Source organism: Dipodomys ordii, unplaced genomic scaffold (assembly GCF_000151885.1).
Source record: "Dipodomys ordii isolate 6190 unplaced genomic scaffold, Dord_2.0 Scaffold14, whole genome shotgun sequence".
In the NCBI taxonomy this organism is placed as follows: Eukaryota; Metazoa; Chordata; class Mammalia; order Rodentia; family Heteromyidae; genus Dipodomys; species Dipodomys ordii.
This window is the reverse complement of record NW_012267230.1, coordinates 5,387,759-5,399,919: the sequence shown is the minus strand read 5'-3', so window position 1 is coordinate 5,399,919 and position 12,161 is coordinate 5,387,759. Positions and strand designations below refer to the sequence as shown.

Here is a 12,161-nt window from a genome sequence, read left to right as displayed (position 1 = left end):
ATCGCCGCCGCCGCCGCCGCCACCGCCGTCGTCGCCCCCACCTCGACGGTCTCCGTGGCCCCCGTCGCGTCCGCCTTGGAGAAGAAGACAAAGAGCAAGGGGCCCTACATCTGCGCCCTGTGCGCCAAGGAGTTCAAGAACGGCTACAACCTCCGCCGGCACGAGGCCATCCACACGGGCGCCAAGGCCGGCCGCGTCCCCACGGGCGCCATGAAGATGCCCACCATGGTGCCCCTGAGCCTGCTGAGCGTGCCCCAGCTGAGCGGCGCCGGCGGCGGCGGGCCCGAGACCGGCACGGGCGGCGGCGCGGCCGCCGTGGCCGCCGGCGGCGTGGTGACCACCACGGCCTCGGGCAAGCGCATCCGCAAGAACCACGCGTGCGAGATGTGCGGCAAGGCCTTCCGCGACGTGTACCACCTGAACCGGCACAAGCTGTCGCACTCGGACGAGAAGCCCTACCAGTGCCCGGTGTGCCAGCAGCGCTTCAAGCGCAAGGACCGCATGAGCTACCACGTGCGCTCACATGACGGCGCTGTGCACAAGCCCTACAACTGCTCCCACTGTGGCAAGAGCTTCTCCCGGTGTGCAGGGGCCTCGGCCGCGCAGGCTGGGGGAGGGAGGGAGGGCAGGAGGGAGGGCTAGCCACCCAGGGCACTGCAGCGAGGCCAGCTGGACCGGGAGGGAGGAGGCTGGGAGCCTCCCGGGTACCGGGGAGCCAGGGGGTGGGCCTCTGCGAAGGAGGTGGGTCTTCTCCGCCAGTGGGGGGGGGGAGGGAGGGGAAGAAGAAGCCGGGGTTCAAGGGGGAGGGATTTCCTGCCCAGGCAGGACTGTAAAGCTTGGTGGCTTGGAAAAAGACCTGTTAAAGGAAGCTAGGCAGATTGAGGGCTCCCCCCCCCCCCCCCCGCCGCCGCCCAGCCTCAGCCCTAATCCTCACCCCAACATATCCACAGGCCGGATCACCTCAACAGTCACGTCAGACAAGTGCACTCGACAGAGCGGCCCTTCAAATGTGAGGTAGGAAGCCCGCTTCCTCCTGTCCTGGTTTTCATGATTTTGATCCTCATTGTAGCTGCCTGAGTTCAGCCTCTCAGACCCCCTTTTTCTCTCTCTTCTTTTTGCCTTTTCACTCCATTCTCTCATTCCTTCTTCACCACCTTGTCATCTCACTCTCATTTCCTACAGATCAAAGACCCCCAAGGCTCTGATCCTTTTAACCTCTTGCTCCCTTCTCCCCATTCCCCGAAGCTTTAACTCTCCTTGACACCCCCCACGCCCCTCCCCCCTCCCCAGAAATGTGAGGCAGCTTTTGCTACGAAGGATCGACTCCGGGCGCACACAGTACGACACGAAGAGAAGGTGCCATGTCATGTGTGTGGCAAGATGCTGAGCTCGGCTTATATTTCGGACCACATGAAGGTGCACAGCCAGGGCCCTCACCATGTCTGTGAGCTCTGCAACAAAGGTACATGCTAAGGGATGCCAGGAGGGCCAGGGACAGAGGGAGGAGGGCACAGAGCTAGCGGCCTTTCCACGGATGTGGGGGAAGGGTGCTGTAGCCAAGAGCTCGTGGCATCTAGAGCCCTTCAGAAAGCAAGCAAAGCAGCATTGGGGACAACTGAACATCACCAGTTCTAAGAAGCCATGGCTGGAGGAGACATGTCAGAAAAGACTCAACTTCCTGGGTGTGCGTGGGTCAGTGGGAGTGGTGCCTGCTGCTTTGGGAAAGGAGCAGTCCCGGGGAGAGCCAATCCCCCCAGGGTGGGAAGGCAAGGTTTCAGCTGCACAGCCACAAGTTCTTGTCTCCAGCTCCTGGGGCAAGGGGAACATATTGGCAGGTGTTTAACAAACACACACCCTGCCCCAGTAGTGGTGAAAAGTTGCTTTAAACGTACTTGTTTACTAACTGGGCTGCGGACTGGGGCATTGGAGGGAGGGGACACAGCCGTCTCTACTGAGAAGTCAACCCTTCAAGTAGCTAGGCATCAGTTTTAAGTGTCCGGCCATCCCGAGAGAGCTCTCCCAGCCATGTGGAGTGGAGGAAACTCTGTAGGCGTCAACCCTGAGAAATGGACACCACTCAAACCAGGTCCCAAGCCTAGGGAGGGCCTGTCCTCACCAGCCCCAGCAGAGCAGTTGGCCCCAGCCTATCAAGGATGTGGTGGGAGGAGGACAGGGCCATCTTGAAGAGGGTGTCCCCAGCCTAGGAGAACAGCCCCGTCTCTGGGGTCTCCACCTGGCTGACCCCCCATCCCCCTACCCCAATCCGCCCCCCCATAGGCTTCACCACAGCAGCATACCTGCGCATCCACGCGGTGAAGGACCATGGGCTCCAGGCCCCGCGGGCTGACCGCATCCTGTGCAAGCTGTGCAGCGTGCACTGCAAGACCCCTGCCCAGCTGGCCGGCCACATGCAGACCCATCTGGGGGGGGCCGCCCCCCCTGTCCCGGGAGATGCCCCCCAGCCACAGCCCACCTGCTGAGGGGGACCCCTGCACCCACCAGGCAAGGCGTGGGGCATGGCTGGGGGTGGGGGTGGGACGGGGTTGTGGGACAAGGGGGTTCAAAGGGCCCATTAGGGGATCTCAGGAAGGCAAGGATACCCATCTGTCACTCAGGTTAGGGAGCCTGGACCAGGGAGGGCCTTGTAGGGCTGTTGGTAAGAGGCAGGCTCACGCCTCTGGGGATCAGATAGGAAGTGAGCAACGGCTGTGTCCCAGGGGAAGTAGTTGGACAGTATTGGGGTAAGAGGCATGCATGGCTCTTGCCATTCAGGTTGTGCTGTGATCCGTGGTGTTTTCCTTTCGCACTGCAGGTACTGGTGAGGTTTGTCCCATGGCGGCAGCAGCAGCGGCGGCGGCGGCGGCAGCAGCGGCAGCAGCAGCAGCAGTGGCAGCCCCTCCCACAGCTGTGGGCTCTCTCTCTGGGGCAGAGGGGGTGCCAGTGAGCTCTCAGCCACTTCCCTCCCAGCCCTGGTGAGCTCAGTGTTGATGGGTGAGAGGAGAGCATGAAGGAAAGTCCCTTGGTACGGTCTCTCCCCTCTCCTCACTACTACACACCAACCAAGGAGCCTCCAGAAAGGAAGAAGAAACGCGTTCTTAGGGGAATTCGCTAGGTTTTCACAGTTTCTCCTGCTCCTCTCTTCTCCTTGTCAAGAGCTGACCCTACACACACCTGTCCCCCTGGTTGTGTTGAAATCCCCTGGACAGTGGGCAGGGGTGGCAGAGAACAGGAGTAGCCACTGCCCTTCCCCCCTTCTCCTCTCTGCAGCCCCCTGCCCTTCCCTCCCAGGGATTTGTGAGCCTTTTCCCTCATGGTCCTTGCTCTCCTCCCTTTAGCCTTCTCCCTCTACTGTCTGCTGCCCCTCCCTGGGGAGTTGGTGCTTTCTTTTTGTTGTTGTTTTTCCCCCCCCAGGGGGAGGGAAGTGAGGAAAGAGGGAAATCAAAAGATTGTCCCAGAGAGGGATAAGGGGAGATGCCAGAATGGGCAGAAGCAGGCAAGGCAAAGATTGTACCTTCAGTAAGGTAGGGTTGTTGAGGTTAGGCCCTAAACATCATTCTACTTGAGAATCCATCAGGGGAAAGACAAATCAAGGGGAGCAAAAGGAGCCACTAAGGCCAGAGGCAGGAGATAGAATCTTAGGGGGCCAGGGTAAAGGAGGGAAACCAGGGACTAGAGGTGCTTCCTGGGGGTGGGGGAATGCAGCCAGTGTCCCCCCTTCCCTCTTCCACCCCAGCTCCAGCCCTGGTCTTTTCTTTTCATCCCTCTTCCCCCATGACTGAAGCTGTGGCCCTGGCCATGTCATCGTGTTCCTGTGTCCCCTGCATGTTCCCCACCCTCCACTCCCTCCTTTTGCGCGGACCCCATTACAATAAATTTTAAATAAAAACTGGCTCTGGTTCCAGGTTCAATGAGTTGCCCTCACCAAGCCCATAAGTTCCCTATCTTTTCTCACACACACGCACACATACCCCCCCAGGTGATTTCTCTGAGCCCAGTATCCAGACTTGCCCGTGTGGTTCTGGGGTTCTGTCTCTTCCCTAAAGACTGCCTGAATAGCTACAGTATAGATTTACGGGTGGGCAGGGCTCTTGGGGCTCTGAAGAACATGTGGCAGGACTCCCAAATTGAGAATACCCAATCTGGCCAGGCCCAGAATAGCCACTGGTGGTTTATGAAGGTCCAGGTTGTTGCCAAAAAAAAAAAAAAAGCTGGAAGTAGAGCTGTGGCGCTCAAGTGATAAGAACTGTATCCTTGTGCAGAAAAGCTCAGGGAGGGACTGAGCACAGGCCCTAGAGTTCAAGCCCCAAGATGAGCACGCACGCACTCACACACACATACATATATGCATGTGCACGCACACACACACAGGTTGTGTAGGTGGCTCATGCCTGTATTCCTACCTGCTCAGGAGTCTGAGATCTGAGGATCATCTTTCAAAGTCAGCCTGGGCAGAAAAGGCATGAAACTTCTTCCAATTAACTACTAACAAGCCGGAAGTGGGGGTGTGGCTCAGGTGGTAGAGCCCCAACAAGAGGCCCTGGGTTCGAGACCCAGTACCGGCAGTAAATAAAGACCCCTGTTGGTCCACTTGACACCAATACTAATGACTGGACAGCCCGAAGACCCGGGAAAGGGGTGTTGAGGGAGCTGCAGAAAGCTTTGCAAATCCTGAGCCACGGGGGCTGGGCGCTGCAGGATCGAGACCCGCCGCCTGCACTTGGTCTCCGCTCCCGGGCTTCCCGGCTCCAGGCGGGCCCTGCAGTGTCTGCTCTGCCCTCTGGAATTCCTCCTCTCCTTTGCCCAGACCCTTTCTCGAGTCTTCCAGTACTCTGCTGTGGCTGCTTCCCTGGGGGTAGGGAAGGCTTCAGTTTTGCAGGCTCTCTTCCCTCCGGGCCCCGCCCTGCTCCTCTGCAGCCTCCCCAAATCTTGCCCTGGTCCCCGACCCCTCTGGGTGCTGTGGGGATGGCTCCACCTGTCCTGCCTGGCTCGCTGGTCCCGTCCTGAAGACCCCGTCTTCTGCCAGGTGCCCTGGTGACCGTTGGCGGGAGGGGCCGAGACTTAGGAAGGGGTGCCCCGGTGGAGGCGCGCGTGGGAAGGGGGCACGAGTGGTCCCCGGCCGGTTGCCCTGGTAACGCGGGGCCTGGCACGCGAGGCTCCCTTGGGCCGGCCGGGAGGGGCCGGCGGCGTGCGAGGGGCGGGGGCGGCGCGCGGTGGAGCGTAGGGGAGGGGACGGGGAGAGGGGACGAACAGACGCGCAGCGAGGAGGGGAGACCCGCCGCCTCCCTCCGCGCGCTCGCCGGATCGCTCCCTCCCGGGCTGCGGCTGCTGCAGCGGCGGCGGGGCTCGGCAGCTGTCTGGAGACGGCGTCGAGGTGAGGTCGGGACAGACGGAGGCTGCGGGTAGGAGTGGACAGACACACCGACCGCGGAGTTGCACGGGAATGCGGGCGGCTGGCGAGCTGGAGGGTGGCGCTGGGGTGGTGCTGGGCGCGCCGCGCCGCCGGGAGGCGGAGATGCCGGCCCACCGCGGCCGTGGGAGTCAGTCCCCGGGAGGGGGGGGAGGCTGAGCCGGTCCCCGAGGAGGGGCAAGGAAACCCCGCCGGGCCGCGCGCCCCCCGGGGGGCGCAGAGCGTGCAGAGGGTGTGCGGCGAGCGTGCCGGGCCCCTGCCCCGTCTGCCCGGCCGTGTGTGTGCACAGCTGCTTGTTTTGGGGGTGTCGGGGCACCTGCTGGGATCTCAGAGTGGATCTTGCGGGTTTGGGGTGTGTTTGGGAGGGGGAAACCCAAGAAGGTACCCCCTGGGGAGGCTTCCGTGTATAAAAGGGTTTATCTTCCCAAGGCTCTTCATCGCAGAAGACAGTCGAGTGCATCTCCCCCAGGGATGTCCCACCCCTAGGCAAAGGAAACCCCAACTTTTCTTCCGCTCCCTAGAGACGGCACCAGACTGGCTCTGAGACACAAGCCTGGTCCTCTTGGGCCTGCAGGGACGGGAGCCCCTCTTCCCTTACACCAAGCCTGTCTCCTCCTCTTCCAGGATTTGCTACTGTCTCTGCCGTTCCCTCCTCCCCAGAGGGGCCCTCTCCCCTCTCCCATCTCAAGATGGCAGCCAGCAGTTCTGAGGTCTCTGAGATAAATGGGTTGCAGGAGAGTCCCAAGACCCAGGGTGAAGGACCTGGCCCTTCTCAAGCGGGAACTGGCCCTCTCCAGGTCCACGCAGAGGTCCTAGATCAGCCAGAAGCCCCGCAGCCAAGCTCAGGCACCACTGCGGCCCCTGTGGAGTCAGGGTCTTCCAAGACTGGGTTGGCCCCTGAGACCCCAGAGACCCCAGCTGGGGCCCCAGAAACAGCCCCCGCCACAGACCTCAGCTTAAACCCAGGAGGAGAATCAAAGGCCAGCTCCAGCCCTGAAGAAGTATGCCAAGAACCAGCATCCAAACCAGAGGCAAACAAAGAGGCTACTGCCAAAGCAGACCAGGGATCTCCTGAGCCAACCTCAGAGCCCGCTCCCCAGTCAGACCCTCAGCCCGCTCCCCAGCCCACCTCCAAATCAGTGCTCCAGCCAGCACTCCCTCCTCAGGAGGACCCCACCCCTGAGGGCCAGACAGACAGTATAGGGGAAAAGCAGGAGAATGGAGCAGTGGTCCCACTGCAGGCTGGGGATGGGGAAGAGGGTCCAGCCCCCCAGCCTCACTCACCACCCTCCACCAAAGCCCCCCCAGCCAATGGAGCTCCCCCTCGAGTGCTACAGCAGCTGGTTGAGGAGGAACGAATAGGAAGGGCCCACAGTGGGCACCCAGGATCTCCCCGAGGGAGCCTGAGCCGCCACCCCAGCTCACAGTTGGCAGGGTCTGGGGTGGAAGGGGGCGAAGGCACCCAGAAACCTCGGGACTACATCATTCTTGCCATCCTGTCTTGCTTCTGCCCCATGTGGCCTGTCAACATCGTGGCCTTCGCTTATGCCGTCATGGTGAGCCCCAGGGGACCCCGGGGCCCAGGTTTGTGGTGGTGGCTCCCAGCTCCTTGGCCAGTGCTGGGACAGAGACCCAGAAATAACCATGCCTTACCTTTCCTCTGCATGGATCCTACTTCCCTTGTTAGTTACCTTTGCTTGCCTCTCCCTGGACCAAACCCTCCCAGAGCAACCACTATGTTATCCCTGTGGGTGGGAGGTACGTGGCGCTGTAATTTACACTACCTTGCTGACCTGAGCCCCTCCCCACCCCTCTCCAATTCTCCTTTAATTCCATGGGGCTGGCTGCTCTCTCTTTTTCCCTCCCTCCCTCCCTCTCTCTCTCTTTCTGTCTGTCTCTGGATGACTCTCACCTGATCCCTGCGGGGCTGGCTACTCCTGACCTGGTCCATGATACCTCACCCCTCACCCTAACCCCAGTCCCGGAACAGCCTGCAGCAGGGGGACGTGGATGGGGCCCAGCGTCTGGGCCGTGTGGCCAAACTCTTAAGCATCGTGGCGCTGGTAGGGGGGGTCCTCATCATCATTGCCTCCTGCGTCATCAACTTAGGCGGTGAGTGAAGGTCTGGGACAGGTAGGGGTGGAGTGGAAGGGTTGATGAGGGCAGCTTTACTAACCCCTGCCCCCTGCTCTCTCCTGTCTGTCTTCCCCACTTATTCCTTTGTCTCTCCTTGTCTCCCCTTCTTCCTTGTCTGTCTGTCTGTCCTTTCCCTCTCCTTTCCCACAGTGTATAAGTGAATGGGCTCTGCCCTGCATCCCAAGACTTTTCTTCCTGTTGGGAGCTGCCCTGGGTCCATTCCTCCCTTGGGGGAAGGCCAGTTGATGGCCCTGGCCCCCATCCCTAAGGACCAAGGGAGCCTGAGCAGCCTTGTTTACAGCTTCTTTCCTGTTCCTGCATCCTGCCAGGCTCCTCTGCCAACTGTGGGCCTTCCTTCTTCCTGCACTGTTTCCAACCTCCCTGCACTTTTGCCTGTGGATGTTCCCTCCCCCCCCCCACCCCCAAGCCTCTTGGCTTTCCCAACCCTGCACTTCTGGAAATCTCCCTGCACTGATCACCCAAAATCAGCACGCTCTCTGTCTCCCTGAATCACTTTCAGCCTCTCTGCACTTCTTCCAGCCTCCTGAATTCTCCGAGCCTCAACCCTGGCCTCCCCCTCCCAAATTTCATTGTCTTGGCACCTAACCCATTCCTTTCCTGTAACATCTTCCCCTCCCCCTTTCCCACATCTCCCGCCCCCCCCCCTTCCTCTTTCTGCCTCCTCATCTTCCCTTAGTCTCCTTTTCTCACCCCTCTGGCCACTATTTATTCTGCAAATACTCCAGTACTTAGATAAGGCTGGAGAAGGAGAGGGGCCATTGTCAGAAGAGGGCAACCCGGCCTAGGGCTTGACTGTTCTCTGCTGGCACACTCCCCCACCCCCCCATCCACCCAGGTACCTACTGGGTGCCAGAAGTAGCAAGCCAGGTCCAGCCTGGAGTCTTGTACAAAGGTGGAAATCCAGGTTCTGAACGCCTAGGGCCCCAAGCAGCTGAAGGATTAATCTGAGTTAACCAGCTCACCTGGATTTTTTTTTTAACCTGTTTCCTGTTTGGAGAAACTAGGAGTTGAGGCCATTCACATGCTTTGTAATGGAAGAAAAAAAGTTTTTTTTTTTTTTTTAAAAAAAAAGGACCAAAACTCCCCGCTGCAGCAGGAAGCGAGGAAGGGGCAGAGGAGTTCTAGAATAAGTTTCTAAGAGGGCGAGGGAGGCTGGGTGCACGCGACAGCCTGCGGAGGAGGAGGAGGAGGAGGAGGGGGAGGAGGAAGGGAGGCTGGGAGCCAGCTAGGACACGGTCGGAGTTGGCGGGCTTTTTGTTTTCTAAAAAAAAAAAAATAGAAAAAGAAAAAAACAGTCGGGAGGGACAAACTAAAATTCCTTTAAAGAAAAAAAAGATATATCAAACTGATTCTCCCTTTTTGTATGCTGGATGCTGCATGAGTCTGAAACACCAATAAACAGAGACTGCATGAGACTCGCCTCCAGTCTCACTTGGTTCCCCCCCCCCCCTCCGGGCCCGGGCACCGCCTCCTCGTAGAACTTGGTTGGGCGGTGTACGCATGCGCCGCGGCGGTGGCCATCTTTACTGTGGGCCCCGAAGCCTGTGGTGCCCCCACCCTCGAGGGTGTCTCTGCGCATGTGCAAACCTCCCTTTGCTTTCCTCTTCCAAGTAGCTTTGACTAGCGCGGAGCCCTCTCGCGCTCTTTCTCTGCGCCTGCGTACTGTGACCCTGCGCAGCCTGGGAGGCGGGTCTTAGCGCTCCAGGTGTGTACGGCGGCTGAGTTGACCAGAATTGCGGGAGTTGGGCGGCGGGCGAGTTGGGTCCAGGTTTGGAGGGCGGGCGGGGTGGGGACGAGCGGAGAGGCACGCCTCTCTCTCTCTCGGCGCGGGTCCTCGGATCCCCGTCCGCGGGGCGGGGTCCGAGCGCCCCCTCCTGGGGGACCCCTCCCACTGCTGGGCCCCGTCCCTCCCGGGCCCATCAATGTCCCTCTCCCGGAGTCATGGAGACCTGGCGGCCACCACCGCGGCGCCTCTTTCCGAAGAAGGGGAAGTGACTTCGGGCCTCCAGGCTCTGGCCGTGGAGGATACCGGAGACCCCTCGGTCTCGGCCAGTAAGGCCGAGGAAGAGGGGGAAGGAAGCCAAGAGGAGGCTGAGCTCGAGGGGTCCCGGGTGGAGGAGACCCAAGAAGCCGGCAGCACCGCGGGGGAAGAGCACGCGGACGGGGAGGCCGAGGACTGGGGCGTGCCCTGCAGCGACGAGGAGCTGGAGCTGCCCGCGGATGGGCAGGCGTGGATGCCGCCGCCCTCGGAGATCCAGCGGCTCTACGAGCTGCTGGCTGCCCACGGTACCCTGGAGCTTCAAGCGGCCATCCTGCCGCGCCGGCCACCTACACCCGAGGCCCAGAGTGAAGAGGAGAGATCGGACGAAGAGCCGGAGGCCAAAGAGGAGGAGGAGCAAAAGTGAGGGCTCGCTGCTTTGTATCTGGGGGGGGGGTAAGGGGGGTGGGCGCTATTTCTCTGCTGCTAGGGGGAAATAGAGAAAAAGAGTAGGACCCAGAAGTGCAGGAAGTAAAGGGAAGGAAGAAGGGAACGTAGCAGGAAAGAGTCCACAGGCCAGGGAGAAATGTGTGTATGTGCCTGGGCTACCACCCCTCACCCTTCCTTCTGTCCTTCTGTCTCAGACCTCACATGCCTACGGAATTTGACTTCGATGATGAGCCGGTGACACCAAAGGACTCCTTGATTGACCGAAGACGCACCCCAGGTACAAAAGGGAGGAGCTGGGGGAGGGAATGTTCCTCTCCATGCAGTTACTACAAAAGGTGTTCTCTTCAAGACATCTTTCTAGGTGCCTGAGCTGTCACCGAACTCCTGGCAACCGGAAGGAATGTGCACACAGTGGCACCATCTTTCTGGCTTAAGTTAATGCTATCTGCCTTCACAGGGCTGGGAAGGTGGCTCAGTGGTAGAGCGCTTGCCTTGCATGCATGAGGCTCTGGGTTCGATTCCTCAGCACCACATAAGCAGAAAAAGCCGGAAGTGGCGCTGTGGCTCAAGTGGTAGAGCGCTAGCCTTGAGCTGAAGAGCTGAGAGACAGCACCCAGGCCCAGAGTTCAGGCCCCACCAAAAAAAAAAAAAAAAGACCATCAAAGATGTTCAATCAGGCTTCCCATGCCTGGCGTTATTACCTCCATCCACATCCCTGTACTTTTGGATACATTACTTTCCCATGGCATGTGCCTTCCCAGAATTCACTCTTCTCTTTTGTACCCAGACTGTCAAACCAGCAGTAAGTCCCTTTAGCTCCATCAAGCCCACCTGCCATTCTCTACCTTCAATCACATACACACATCCAAGCTATCTGGCCCAGCTCTCTTACCTAGACAGTTGGAATCACTCTAAACTGGTCCCTGCTTCCAGTCAGCAGATTGATCCTTTTAAAACACAAATCCAAACTGAGCACTGTTGGCTCACACCTATAATCCTACTTACTCAGAAGGCTGAGCTGTGCTAATCGAAGTTTGAAGCCAACCTGGGCAAAAAGGTCCTTGAGACTCTTATCTCCAATTAATCACCAAAAGCTGTAAGTGGAGTTATGGCTCAAGTGAAACAGTGCTAGCTTTGATTTAAAAATAAAGCTCAGGGTGAGGCTCAGTGGTAAAGTGCTTGCCTTGCATGTATGAGGCCCTGGGCTCGATTCCTCAGTACCACATAAGCAGAAAAAGCTGGAAGTGGCGCTGTGGCTCAAGTGGTAGAGTGCTAGCCTTGAGCAAAAGATGATCAGGGACAGTGCCCAGGCCCTGAGTGCAAGCCCCAGGACACACACACATACACACACACAACCAAAACCTATAGGTTAAACAGCTTCCCAACTTTATGCTCCTTTAAGCTGTAGAAGGCTAGAGCACAGTGCCAGGGTCCTGTCCACATTTCCTGTCTTCCTCCTCTCCAGGAATGTCAGCCAGAAGTCAGAAACGAGAGGCTCGCCTGGACAAGGTCCTCTCAGACATGAAGCGACACAAAAAGCTGGAGGAGCAGATCCTTCGGACTGGGAGGGACCTTTTCAGCTTGGATTCAGAGGACCCCAACTCCACCAGTCCCCCACTCCGGTCCTCAGGGAGTAGTCTCTTCCCCCGGCAACGGAAATATTGACTGTTAACTGCTACTGCCTCCAGGTGCAGATTCTGTACCTGATGGGGCCTGGATCCTTCTAACCAGAACAAGTTGAGTGGGGTTGGAGGCGTGGCTCAAGCCCCAAACTCTGGAAGAAGGAAAGCTTGTGTGTGTGTGTGTGTGTGTTTTCTATTAAATATGTTCGGAGACGTGGATTTTTCTGTCTCAAAAATAAAACACTCAGGGCCTGGGAAGGTGGCTTAGTGGTAGAGTGCTTGCCTGGAGCTGAAGAGCTGAGGGACAGCACCCAGGCCCAGAGTTCAGGCCCCACGACCGACAAATAAATAAAAATAACAAAACATTCAGAATGATCTTCTCTTCCAAGGCTGTAGCTGGAACCCGCTTTACCCACTTGAGCCCAGAAGGCGTGACTGCATTCACTCTGATTGGGAAATCAGAGACAGATGGGGCAAAGTCAAGCTCAGCTCCCCTGACTGTGGCTCTCTGGTTCTCCATAGTCTTTTTTGCGACCATGCCAGCTGG

General features: G+C 58.7%; 3 protein-coding genes across 3 annotated transcripts in view; all 3 read left to right on the top strand.

The window, feature by feature from the left end:
* The window catches only part of LOC105981831 (kinesin-like protein KIF22), a 17,324-nt gene extending 13,439 nt beyond the window's left edge, over nt 1-3,885 (top strand). Inside the window, exons 13-17 of the mRNA XM_013011179.1 lie at nt 1-581; nt 951-1,014; nt 1,291-1,462; nt 2,278-2,502; nt 2,813-3,885. Of these exons, the coding sequence (XP_012866633.1) occupies nt 1-581; nt 951-1,014; nt 1,291-1,462; nt 2,278-2,480 (1,020 nt within the window). The 3' untranslated portion in view covers nt 2,481-2,502; nt 2,813-3,885. The remainder of the gene's footprint in view (nt 582-950; nt 1,015-1,290; nt 1,463-2,277; nt 2,503-2,812) is intronic.
* A 2,211-nt stretch (nt 3,886-6,096) lies between these two features.
* On the top strand, nt 6,097-7,657 carry Prrt2 (proline-rich transmembrane protein 2). The gene is made up of 2 exons (XM_013011492.1): nt 6,097-6,963; nt 7,387-7,657. The coding sequence occupies exons 1-2, from the start codon at nt 6,097-6,099 to the stop codon at nt 7,525-7,527; spliced, it is 1,008 nt and encodes a 335-aa protein (XP_012866946.1). The 3' UTR covers nt 7,528-7,657.
* A 1,789-nt stretch (nt 7,658-9,446) lies between these two features.
* On the top strand, nt 9,447-11,751 carry Pagr1 (PAXIP1 associated glutamate-rich protein 1). Its single transcript, XM_013011384.1, has 3 exons — nt 9,447-9,965; nt 10,187-10,269; nt 11,458-11,751. The coding sequence occupies exons 1-3, from the start codon at nt 9,487-9,489 to the stop codon at nt 11,655-11,657; spliced, it is 762 nt and encodes a 253-aa protein (XP_012866838.1). The 5' UTR covers nt 9,447-9,486; the 3' UTR covers nt 11,658-11,751.
* The last annotated feature ends 410 nt before the right edge of the window (nt 11,752-12,161 follow it).